The sequence below is a fragment of the Girardinichthys multiradiatus genome, chromosome X (assembly GCF_021462225.1).
Source record: "Girardinichthys multiradiatus isolate DD_20200921_A chromosome X, DD_fGirMul_XY1, whole genome shotgun sequence".
NCBI lineage: Eukaryota > Metazoa > Chordata > Actinopteri > Cyprinodontiformes > Goodeidae > Girardinichthys > Girardinichthys multiradiatus.
In genome coordinates, this window is record NC_061817.1 from 22,555,534 (window position 1) to 22,568,003 (window position 12,470).

The window sequence follows — 12,470 nt, forward strand, 5'->3', positions numbered from 1 at the left end:
GCAGCTGAGGAGGCAGTGACTACTCGTACGCACGCATTGGCGGACATGCGGCTGGTGGAGCTCAAAAACTTTGAGGCCATAAAGTTTGACATATGGAATGGTGTGTTAATCAAAGACTCCACACTCCCAGCTGGAGCAGACACACTGGGAAAACATTCTGACATGCTTACTTGGGAATGTTCTTGGTAGTGTGTGTGCATGTGGACACGTCGCACAAGTGTGGCTGTACGCACAAGATCCTCATGATATTGTCCTTTGAAGCGATGATGGTATGTGCGCCTGTGTATGTGTGCTGGCTGCACACTTACATTATAACTGTTAGGAAGATACCTCAAAAGGGTTAATACAATGCATGTTGACATAGGGAACTTTGTAAAACTGGCATCAATGATGAGGTTCTAATAATTTGTTTGTCCTGAAATGCCTCCCCTGGATCGATTATCTTCTGTCTTTTCTGTAATCACACGCTTTGTTAGACCTGCACAGAAAACTAATGGTTCAACTTCAACTAACCAAAGAAGTAGAGTTGCACACAAATCAAACTAAAATATCATATAAAAGACTTCCTTATTTAATGAAAAACTGCTGAAGTGACAAAGGAAGCATTTATGTTTAAAAGCTAAGAGAAAATGGCTGTCCTGTTAAATACAGTGATTAAAATAAATACTTGGTGGCCTGCATTGTCTACCTAAATTCCTACAAAGCCAGATAAGTAAGTTGAGAAGATGAAATAGCTTGTGAATGACAGACATGGTGAGATGGGATAATGCAACAAGAAACAAAGCCACATAAAAAGAAATGAAAGCAGAGGAAGAGCTGTACAGACAGCAGAGAAACAAAGAGGCCTTCATTGTTTTTAATTTTGCTCACTACTGAAGGGGATGATAGCATAATATGTTTGCTAATGGGGGAACAAATCTTTGGTGCTCAGCTTACACAACTGCTGACTGACTAATCATACATGCTCCCTGAAACACACACAACTGTCAGTCAGAATATTTCTCTCTTTGTATAACTGAGTGGAAATTGGAACCAGATATTATTTACATACACTATATAAAAAAGGCATAATGATTTTGTTCTTAAAACCTAACATTATACCAGACTAAACTTTTCCTGTTTTACGTGAGTTAGGATTACAAAAAATATTTCTATTTGCTAAATGTCAGAATCATGAGTGACAGAATATATTTAACTGTTTAATTTCTGATGTTTCCATACATTTCCTCAGTATATATTTGGTAAAATAGCCTTTTAAGCTGTATGAATTGGGCCAAACATTTTGGATATCCTTCATCAAGCGTCTCACAACAGCTTCCTCCTAACACAACTGGTGCAAAGAGGTTTGTAGACCACGGCCTCTCTCCCTACAAATTTTCTATGGGACTGAGATCAGGGCTTTTTAATTGCTGCTCCAAAACATTGACTTTTTTGACTCTTATGCCACTTTATAACTAATTTGGCAAGGAATTTAGGGTCATTGTCCCTTCTGAGGACAGAATTGTGAAGGTCCATAGTTCTCTTACCAATATCTTCCCTAATTCTTTTGATTTTTTGCTGATGTCACACAATTAAATGTGTGTTTTATGTGTTGCCTTAAAATATATCTACAGGTATGCGTTCAGTTAACTCAAAAGTTGTAACTTAATTGTAATTAGAAGCTTACACAGCCACGTTATCCTCCTCTGGCCTTTTCCCAAATAGTTTCAAGGTATAGTAATCTTGACTTGCATAGACTTCTGAAGTTGAAAAAAAGTAATAAAACCTCACTCATTATTCTGGTACTTAGCAAACAGAGATCATTTTGGTAATCCTAACTACCTCACAACAGAAAAAGTTTAGTCTGATTTTAATGTTATGCACTCTGAAAATAAAATATTTAGTGTATGCAAATATCTGGTTTTAACTGTAACTATTAAATAGTATATGTAGTGAAATAAGAGATTTGCAGAATGTTCACATATATAATTCTAGTAATTATAACTAATGTTATGATTGATCTAAAAGATAACATATTAATATTGTATAAGGATTGTGATGTTAAATACAGGCTAATACCAGAAACAATTGTCAACTGTCACCACCTTCTCACCCACTGAGACCAGATCTGCAAGAACATCTGACAAGCCAAAGAGGCAGCTGCTTGCAGTCTGAGAGGAGAGTAGAAATGAAAGGGTAGGAGGCAGAGTGGCAACCATATAGTCAGGCTCCATCTGCTGATCTGCGTCAGTTAGAGGCAGCACTGGCACATCTTGAGAAAGCCAATGTTCTTTCCTATCTGACTTATTCTTCACTTTGAAGCTGCATTTGGCTTCTCTCTTGTGGTCTGTTTTAACAGCAATTTGAAATTACAGATTATCAAACCTGTGCACTATGGTAACATGTTATACCAAACCTGCAAATTCAATACATTTGTATTCTTGGATTCTGAAGCAACTGATTCATGTGGATAGGCACTCTGGGTGCTTTGTGCAGTTTTCTATTTTTGCAAGTGTAGACTTTGAGCATACATGGCTATCCATCCCTCCATCTATTTTCAGGTGGAATCACAGAAGATGGTATCTTTTCCAGATTCAGCATTCCCAACATAGCTTGTCCCAGTCATTTTCAAACATGACATTAAAATTATAAATGTTACATTGCAATATCTGAACATCTGTATGCTTCTACTACTCAGGAGTTGTTTCTGAGTAAGAAAGCATATCTAACCATTCTACTGAATGTTTACCTAAAACTTAGAAAAGGAATTCCTGTATGAATGATATTATTTGGTATGTTTTAACTGTACCCTTTCAGGAAAGCAAACAAGACAGCCAGTCAAATAAAATCTATTTCGTGCATGGTTTCATGTGATGATGTCAACTGCATTACATGGCTTGGCATCGCAAACTGCTTTGGGTATATTAAAACCTGATGGCTTATCGTCTTTCTCAGCATTTTTCTCTTGTGCCCATAATCTATCACGTCAAGCACTAAAAAACACAGTTTTTCAAACTGTCCGGACCCATCACATGTTGCAGGCCAGTCAAGGCTCCTTCAGAGGTAGTGACAGGCAATCAGAGGCACGCTTGCCAGCGCCAAGGGAGCATTGAAGACTGTCAGCTGATGAAAGAAAGGAAAAACTGTGTTTTGGGTTTGGTCTGTGTGGGCTCTAGCCAACAGGAAAGCACCAGTGTTTTCCTGTCCATGGGGCATAATAGATTCTCTCCGCCAATGAAACCCTATTCCAGCTGGGATAGATGTGAGCAGTATGAGAAGACAGCTAAAGAGAGGAAGGACATGAAAGAATACAAGCAGATGGTGAAGAAGGGAGGGATTGAGGAGGTTTTTGGTTGAAAAACAAATGAGAATAATTCTTAATTTCGAAGTAGTCTGTAGACTACTGCCTATTTCAGTGTCTGCAACATCATCATGTTGCTCAGAGGGGTTACTATAACAACCAAAAACATAATGCAAAAAGACATGCCCCTGAGCCAGTCATTCATGTACCTCCTCTTTGGCTCATTCTGGCAATGTCCAGCTCCTCAGCTCGAGTCTTTATTGCCATGACATTCAGGCAACACTGGTAGACAGTGGTCACAATGTCAAAACAATGGCACACATACATACTCAAAAGAAAGTCAAAGCATCTTCCATCATAATTTCATTAGGGATTGTTGTACATTGGGCTAAGAAAGGCCTTGTACCTTCTCTCGTTGTCATCTAGGTGGGCAAACAACACATTCTTCGAGATGGCCTTGGCCAAGGCAGTCATGGTCTTGTAGTCCTTTGGAATCACCTGCACAGACAAAGAAGTAATTACAGTTAAGTGGGCAGCACCAACAAAGCGCAGGTGGAACCATGAAACAAACCGGTGCAAACACATAATGCAATCGACTTCAAAGAAGACCAAGATGAGTAATTAAAGAGCTACACATTGGCAAAACCTAAAAGACATATCCCACACATGCATCTGTGTATTTTTGGGAATGCCCATCTGCTTGGCTGTAACACAAAAATGTCACACAGAGAGCCCTGAAATCATTCATAAAGCATGTATTTTCATGTCCCAGACTCTGTGATGCGTGTTCAAGCATAATAAAAGATGCTAATTTGAACATACAATAGAAAACACAAATAAAAAGAAAAAGATAAAGAAAAAGAAAAAGAAGAAAGTTTCTTAAACTCTGCATCTTTCTAACAGAACCAAGAGATATAGAAGAGTGTGTAATTGTGTGCGTTTGCCTTTCATTCTAGGGAGGAGGGGTTAAGCTGTAATTAAGTTAAGGCAACAGATGTCTCCACATGAAGACAACCACACTGCACAGTGTACAATATGCACACAAGCGCACACACAGCCACATCACACATGAATGAAGGAACGCTACATTTTTATCATATGTAGAACTACAAGTATGACTACACAGCAGCCACAAAGAGAATCATGCTGGTCAATCCTGGAAACTGAATAGAGAGGGGACACAGATTTTTAGGTTGGACTCCTGCTAATCTTATGCAAAATGCCAGCTCTAATTATTTTATGCAGGGGATTATTAAATATGAGGGCAATAGGACTGAAGCTATCCTGCAAAATGCTTTTGCTTACCAAGATACATGGCTCTCAGACCAAAAGCGGGATACACAGAGCTCCCTGCAGGACTTAGCGGCAAACCCTTCATTTTTCGAGGGGCAGAGCTCAAAAGTGGCAGAGTTTTCAAAATATCAATCGGATAAAGGCTGTTTAATGATGTATTTGTCTTATTCTAAAACTATCGATGGAGTCTCCCCTGCTAGTAAGACAGAGAGGAAGAGAAACAAGGGATAGAAAGTTATGGTGATAGTAATGATCCAAAGAGCAGTGTGTGGCTTGTGAAGGTTGCTGTTTTACTAGAATGACTGGCTAATTCATCCATGGTTAGATGAAATTTGATGGACATCCCGTGTTTATTGGCTGTGTAAGGATGCATCACAGTGCACAGCAATCAATGTGCAACAAATTTAATCTTTAACCGCAGAAGAGTGTAGTGTTGTTAAAGCAGCACGGTGCATGCAATACAAATGAATAACTTTCTGAGCGCCGTTGCCATCGGGACCGCTTTTGGCCTTAAACGCCACTAATCCACAGTTATGACTGAAAGCAGAGCTCTTTTCTCAAGCCAGTTGTGTCATTTGCATTAACAGTTAACTTTTGTACTGTAGCTTCAGGCGCACTACTTTTACTGCAGTTCACATTTAAAACAGCAGACATTGCAGCACAGAACATCTGCAGAAAAATAATCTAGAGGAAGAACATCTCTAATAGTCAACTTTAATTACAGAGTTGACTTTATAATAGTTACTTTTAATTTTTGGGGTGCGGCGGTGGTGCAGGGGTAAAGCGTGCAACCCAAGTACAGAGGCTACAGTCGTGACTGTGGAGCCCATTGGAGTACAGAAAACTAATTGTCATGTTGTAGAAACCAGTGTACATTGACTGAGCTTTGTGACACAATGCATTATATACCTGTAAGTAGCCATCACAGACATTGAGCATGCATTAAATTGCTGCCATGAGATCGGCTGATTTGCAGTTGAACAAGTACATCTAATCAATTGGCGCATGTGTGTACATCATTTCGATGCATATGCAGGTAAAAAAGGAACACGCTTTCAAACTCCACTCTGCTGCTCTTCCTGTTTGGATAGCACAATGTCCCCTCTCAGGAACAACTCCATCTTTTTATGTACCAGACATTTTTCATGAGGCCAGAAATAAGGGGCATAAAATTGTCATTATGAGTCTGTCCCCTTTTCTCTAATATAATTTAGGGTAAAGACAGCTATAAAGAAAGCAAAACAAAATTTAGACAAGTTATTTACCTGCTTATATTTTCTCATCAAAAAAGTTCAACACATGTTGATGTTACCAAGGAGACATGTAGATTTAGCCGTTCAAACACTATCTCAAACCCCTGACAGAGAGGAATCTCTACATTTTAAGACAGTCTGTTCTTTATATCAAAACCATTTCAATCAGATGAGCAGAGTAGCTAATTGGTTGCGTTCTATTAAAAACGCAGATGGAGTCTCACAGTGAAGCCTTTTTTGAAAAGCGATTAAAAAAGATGTCTGTAAACATGTAACTTTGCCTCTGATTCTTCATGTGTTAACCTCATCAAAGGTGGAGGATATACAGCGCCATGTCTCACTGAGGCAATAATGTGCCTTCATGTTCTAATTTGATTTTGATTAACTTTCCTCTGATGGGCTTATTGTGCAAGTTAAAGACACGCAATAATCTCTCTTCAATTGCTACTGACGTGGCTTGTGTGTTGACGTATACATAATGTCGTTACCTCACAATTCATGTCAGGTTAATTACAATTCAGAAAATGTAGGAATATTGCAGAGTATTGTATACATGTGCAGGTTGAAGAATGTATGTGTAATGTGTATAAATGTAAAATATAATTTACAAAGGCCTACAAAGGCCTCAATAAAATATGGACCTACTGACAAACAGGAAGTATTAATATTTCTTCTCATTTGATCTGTGTGTGAGAGTTCACGTGTAAATACAGCAACACATGAAACTACGTTACAGTGAGAAAATGAACTCTATTATCACTTGGAACTGTGTTTCTGGTACAGCCAAATATATGGGCAAAATTACATATAATTTCACTACAACACATTTGTATGTTAGAATGCAAAAATACCCTTTGCACACTTCTTTAAATATCATTTAATTGTGTTTAGCCAAAGAAACTAGAGGTTAGAAAAAAGGTATCTTATAGGACAGCCTGATTAATTTTGACATGTTTTTAATTTATTTAGAGTAATAGCCTATTGACTAAAATGCGGTTCAGCTTTAGTTACGATTTAGCCATCTGTTAATATTTCTAGTCCAGCTTTAAAAGACAAAATCTTGCTAGAATGTAGTTGATGAACTTGAATGTAGTTGATGAACTTGTGAAAATGTGAAATCTTTTAACATCAGTCCGAGATCATCTAGCAAGAGTCGATCGGAAAACATATGACCTCCACCTTGTGCCATATAAGTTTTTTCTCCACTTTTTTTCTGTCCACTGCTGTGTGTTGTGGTTTTGGAGTCAGATCAAAGCACAGACAGGTGCACAGGATGAACATAGAGAGGATTTATTGATAATAAAAATGGAGAACTTATTGGATAGCACAAGAAAAACAGGCCAAGGAATAAGGACAGAGAAAACAGGAATGGAGAAATCAACAGGTCGACTAATGGGAAGTGTTAAGGTCTACTCACAATTCCTCACAATTGGTTTTGAACAGTCTGCTCACCATTCTCCCCTCCTTCCCTTCTCATTGACTCATCCTCCCAAACCCCTGGAACCTTCCTCAGATCAAGCTCCATTAACATTACTGTTTGTAAATAAATTGTTTTCCATTTAAAATGTTTCCACTGTCTACTGAGAATTTCTGCATGTGGGTCAGAAAGCTGCAAAAAACTACAACAAACAGGAGGTTCCAGTGGAGAACAATGAGGACCAGAGCGCTAACATGATGAGGGAGGTGGGGAGAATGACATGGGATGGCGGTGTGTTAATCAAGAGATAATGTGGAGCAGCTGAGGCAGAAGGTAAGCGAGGAGACTGGAAGGAAGGCAACTAATTACCACATAGGAGCTAAACCAAGATACAAGAAAACACTAAACCAATGGGAAAAGACAAATACCAATCTAAGGAGAATAAACTAGAAAACATAGGGAACAGAACACGGGAAATAAGTTAAAAAAAACCTTAAAGGAATGAAAAAAATACAGCAAGACCATATAGCACATCCTAAACACAAAACATAATTAAAACAAAGACACAAAAGAACCCAAAACACCAAAGGATCATAACATCTACACACTAAAATGAGATTTCATCTCATTTTAATCTCCCTAATTTCTGTATCACTTTTTTTCACTGAAAAAAATGTAATTTACTTTCGTTATAGTTCTAGTCATACTGCATGAGTGTTTACTTCTTTTTCATATAGATTTTGTCTGCAAAAAAGCATGTTGATAAAAACAATGATGAAAATGTTAATTGTGATAACACAGTGTTAACTGCCATCTCCCTCCAATTGAGGCTATACAGGGGTTGGACAATGAAACTGAAACACCTGGTTTTAGACCACAATAATTTATTAGTATGGTGTAGGGCCTCCTTTTGCGGCCAATACAGCGTCAATTCTTCTTGGGAATGACATATACAAGTCCTGCACAGTGGTCAGAGGGATTTTAAGCCATTCTTCTTGCAGGATAGTGGCCAGGTCACTACGTGATACTGGTGGAGGAAAACGTTTCCTGACTCACTCCTCCAAAACACCCCAAAGTTGCTCAATAATATTTAGATCTGGTGACTGTGCAGGCCATGGGAGATGTTCAACTTCACTTTCATGTTCATCAAACCAATCTTTCACCAGTCTTGCTGTGTGTATTGGTGCATTGTCATCCTGATACACGGCACCGCCTTCAGGATACAATGTTTGAACCATTGGATGCACATGGTCCTCAAGAATGGTTCGGTAGTCCTTGGTAGTGACGTGCCCATCTAGCACAAGTATTGGGCCAAGGGAATGCCATGATATGGCAGCCCAAACCATCACTGATCCACCCCCCATGCTTCACTCTGGGCATGCAACAGTCTGGGTGGTACGCTTCTTTGGGGCTTCTCCACACCGTAACTCTCCCGGATGTGGGGAAAACAGGAAAGGTGGACTCATCAGAGAACAATACATGTTTCACATTGTCCACAGCCCAAGATTTGCGCTCCTTGCACCAATGAAACCGACGTTTGGCATTGGCATGAGTGACCAAAGGTTTGGCTATAGAAGCCCGGCCGTGTATATTGACCCTGTGAAGCTCCCGACGGACAGTTCTGGTGGAAACAGGAGAGTTGAGGTGCACATTTAATTCTGCCGTGATTTGGGCAGCCGGGGTTTTATGTTTTTTGGATACAATCCGGGTTAGCACCCGAACATCCCTTTCAGACAGCTTCCTCTTGCATCCACAGTTAATCCTGTTGGATGTGGTTCGTCCTTCTTGGTGGTATGCTGACATTACCCTGGATACCGTGACTCTTGATACATCACAAAGACTTGCTGTCTTGGTCACAGATGCGCCAGCAAGACGTGCACCAACAATTTGTCCTCTTTTGAACTCTGGTATGTCATCCATAATGTTGTGTGCATTTCAATATTTTGAGCAAAACTGTGCTCTTATCCTGCTAATTGAACCTTCACACTCTGCTCTTACTGGTGCAATGTGCAATCAATGAAGACTGGCTACCAGGCTGGTCCAATTTAGCCATGAAACCTCCCACACTAAAATGACAGGTGTTTCAGTTTCACTGTCCAACCCCTGTACCTTCTGGCAATTTTGTTGAATCCTACAGAAACAAATACACCAAAGGTGTATTGATGTAACTTGTCCAGAGTGAGTCACACTGTTGGATGTTTATAAGTAAGTGTGTGTGTGTGTGTGTGTGCGTGCGTGCGTGCGTGCGTGCGTGCGTGTGTGTGTGTGTGTGTGTGTGTGTGTGTGTGTGTGTGTGTGCGTGCGTGCGTGCGTGCGTGCGTGCGTGCGTGCGTGTGTGTGTGTGTGTGTGTGTGTGTGTGTGTGTGTGTGTGTGTGAAAATGAGAGAAAAGTAGCATCATGGAAAACACTGATATGGCGTCTATGTTAAGATTCACAATAAAATTTCCACTGTAGACTTTACCTTAAAAATAATTTAGTTTGCATGACAGGCTTATTAGTCATAGTTTTTAATATTATATGCTGGAGAACTGAATTATATAAATATTAGTTACATTCCTCGTGCATCGATCTAAAGTCTTTAGCACACCCATTTCCTTTAGAACACTGAGATTTACTAATGTTTGTTCCCACATTGTAAAATCATGGTTGTGTTTGGACCCAGTCACACTGTTCTGCACTGACTGCTGGAATAAAGGATATGCATCGTAAGGCCTTGGACATGGAAAACATGATGGAATATCAAATGCATGCAAATGGATGTGCATACAGTCCTCAAAAAGATAATGAAAAGATGGGTGAAGGGTGAAGAAAACGGATTAATTGTAAGACACAGTTTTGAAAGGGGAAAAAATAGATAGATGGCAATATTTTAACTCTTTGTTGTGCACAAAACAGATATTTGTTTTTTTATCAGCCAGAATAAATATTACATATAAGAATAACAATACCAGAGTAGTATTTCTGAGGGCAGCCAGACATTATGACATGCTGTGACAAAGAAACGCACAAGAGGCCCCTTTCATATCATACTTCCATAATAAACACAAAACCACACACCCTCCATTGCAAATAACTTTGTCCTTTTAGATTATAAAAGTGGTTACATCTACCATCTAGGGGCCCTGTGTGCTTTCAAAGCATGCTTTGAGTTTGCAAAACCAAAGGCACGTGGCTTATGACTCGCAGCATTCGCCTCAGCAATGCGTAAGGGTTGAGCTCCATGCTGTGATGCCCATGAAGGCTTTTCAGATTCATTCAGTGCTTTAAATACAAGCAAAGCTGTTGTGAGCCATCCTTAACTTATTATAATCTCCATTAGAATTGGCTGAGCAACATATTTCTCAGGACAGACTCAGAAAGGCTTAAAGTTGCATTTCAAGGTTCATGCCCATTGATTGACGAGTCCAACTACGAGTCCTCAGTCTCTGCTTTCACCAGGGAAGGCGTGACGGCAGGACTGGGGAGATCCTGAAAATACTTTTTCCACCACCTCATAATGTTCCACGTCAAGGTCAGCAACTCCCTACCCTCATCGTAAACAGTATTGGCAAAACATTGCTTCCCTACCCTGAGGCTGAGGATGGTTTGCTCTCACTGAACTAATCCCAGGCCAGGAGTTTTTGCCTCTACTACCGTCAGGACAGCAGCACGCTGGGCATCACGGTACCCATCAGCTGCCTCAGAAGTCCTACAAGACAACTAGAACTCATAGAACTCTTCCGTTTGATGGCATCCCTCACTGCAGGTGTCCACCACCGGGTTTGGGGATTCAATTCAATTCAAAGATACTTTATTGATCCCTGAGGGAAAATTAGAATTCCAGTACAACCCAGTACAATAGACATCATGACACAAGACAAGGGGGGGACGGGTCACCGAGGCTTTGCTGCCCACTCACAGGCGCTGCTCTTGCTAGATGAGAAAAGAGGCCACATTAGGAAAGTGGAGGGAAAAAATCATATTTCACACTTTATCCTTAGCAGGATTCAGTTTGAGATTGCAAAAAACCTCAGCACAAAGAAGCAACAAGTTTACAAAACAACATCATGCCGGGAACAGTGAAGGTGGTGTGAGGGGTTGCATATGTTTATCTTGAGCATGTGTGTGTGTGCAAGTGAGTGTGTGCAAGTAAGTCCATGAAGCTCTGTCACAGAGGCCATTGTCCTTGATGGTACGTTGGAATGTTCATCAACCGGCCACAAAGTTCTGAGCAGGTCCACAGATGTCCTCAGGGAAGGGAGGGGGCAGAGGGAGCAGAGCGTCATGTTTACATAACTTCCAAAAGAAGTTGAAGATAGCCAGCCATCAAGGCCATGCAGGGGAGCCAGATTCAGAAAAACAATAATTATTTGGGTTAGGCTGACTCTTAATTTTCTGTCAGCCTTGAGAGTCTCGCTGGTGCTTCTCAAAGGCGAATCCAAACAGCCAAATTCCTGGTCTTTCGCCAGATCCGAGCGAACAACTTTCTCCAAGATTTATCCCATTTCACCCCTGAGTCCAGGAACCGCAACCTGCCTGCGATCCTGTGTAAGGATCACATCCAGTCTGCGATTCAGCTCACGTAACATCTCAGTCTGAGTGCTGATCGCCCTGAAGATCCCATCATACATGCCAGGCAGCCTTACAATTGCCAGAACAGCTGCTGACATTCTCCTAATTTCTCGATATGCCAGGTAACCGCTGACTCCAAAAAGCAGAAATCCTGATATAAACATCCAATTATATACACATCTTCCACATCCTCGACTGACATTATCGACAAACACACAATCCGCCACTTCTGCCAGGAGTCCATTGTGTATCCAGAGAAAAACGTCCAGTCCGGACAAGTTGGGCTCTCCTTCACCCTGTCTTCTCCTCGAGAAAATTTTATCAATTGCATTGAGAGACCAGCTGACCAAATCCATAACTAAGAATTTGGAATATTTGCAAAAAGAGGCTGCAAAGACAAGACACAGAGCTGAAGCAGGGCAGATATGGGAGGGGGTGGGAGACAGAGAAAAAGCGTCCTCCTCCACCGAGAGCAGAAAGAAAGAGATTGCCGCCACGACAAGCACCGCAGACCTTACGGTCACAGCTTCAGGCAGCAGCATCAACAATAGAGGTGGAGAACATGGGTAATGTCCCTAGCCTCCCTTGGGATACGCGGAGCTCTCACGGAGGTGGGAGTTGAATACGTCCCTGACCGAGGGCTCTGCCAGACATTCCCAGCAGACTCCTTCCATG

The 12,470-nt window shown here is 40.8% G+C and overlaps 1 protein-coding gene across 1 annotated transcript in view; it reads right to left on the bottom strand.

Moving 5' to 3' along the window:
- Positions 1–12,470, bottom strand: part of LOC124863574 (cAMP-dependent protein kinase type I-beta regulatory subunit-like) — a 105,682-nt gene that overhangs the window by 69,982 nt on the left and 23,230 nt on the right. Inside the window, exon 4 of the mRNA XM_047358009.1 lies at positions 3,687–3,778. Coding sequence (XP_047213965.1) covers positions 3,687–3,778 — 92 coding nt within the window. The remainder of the gene's footprint in view (positions 1–3,686; positions 3,779–12,470) is intronic.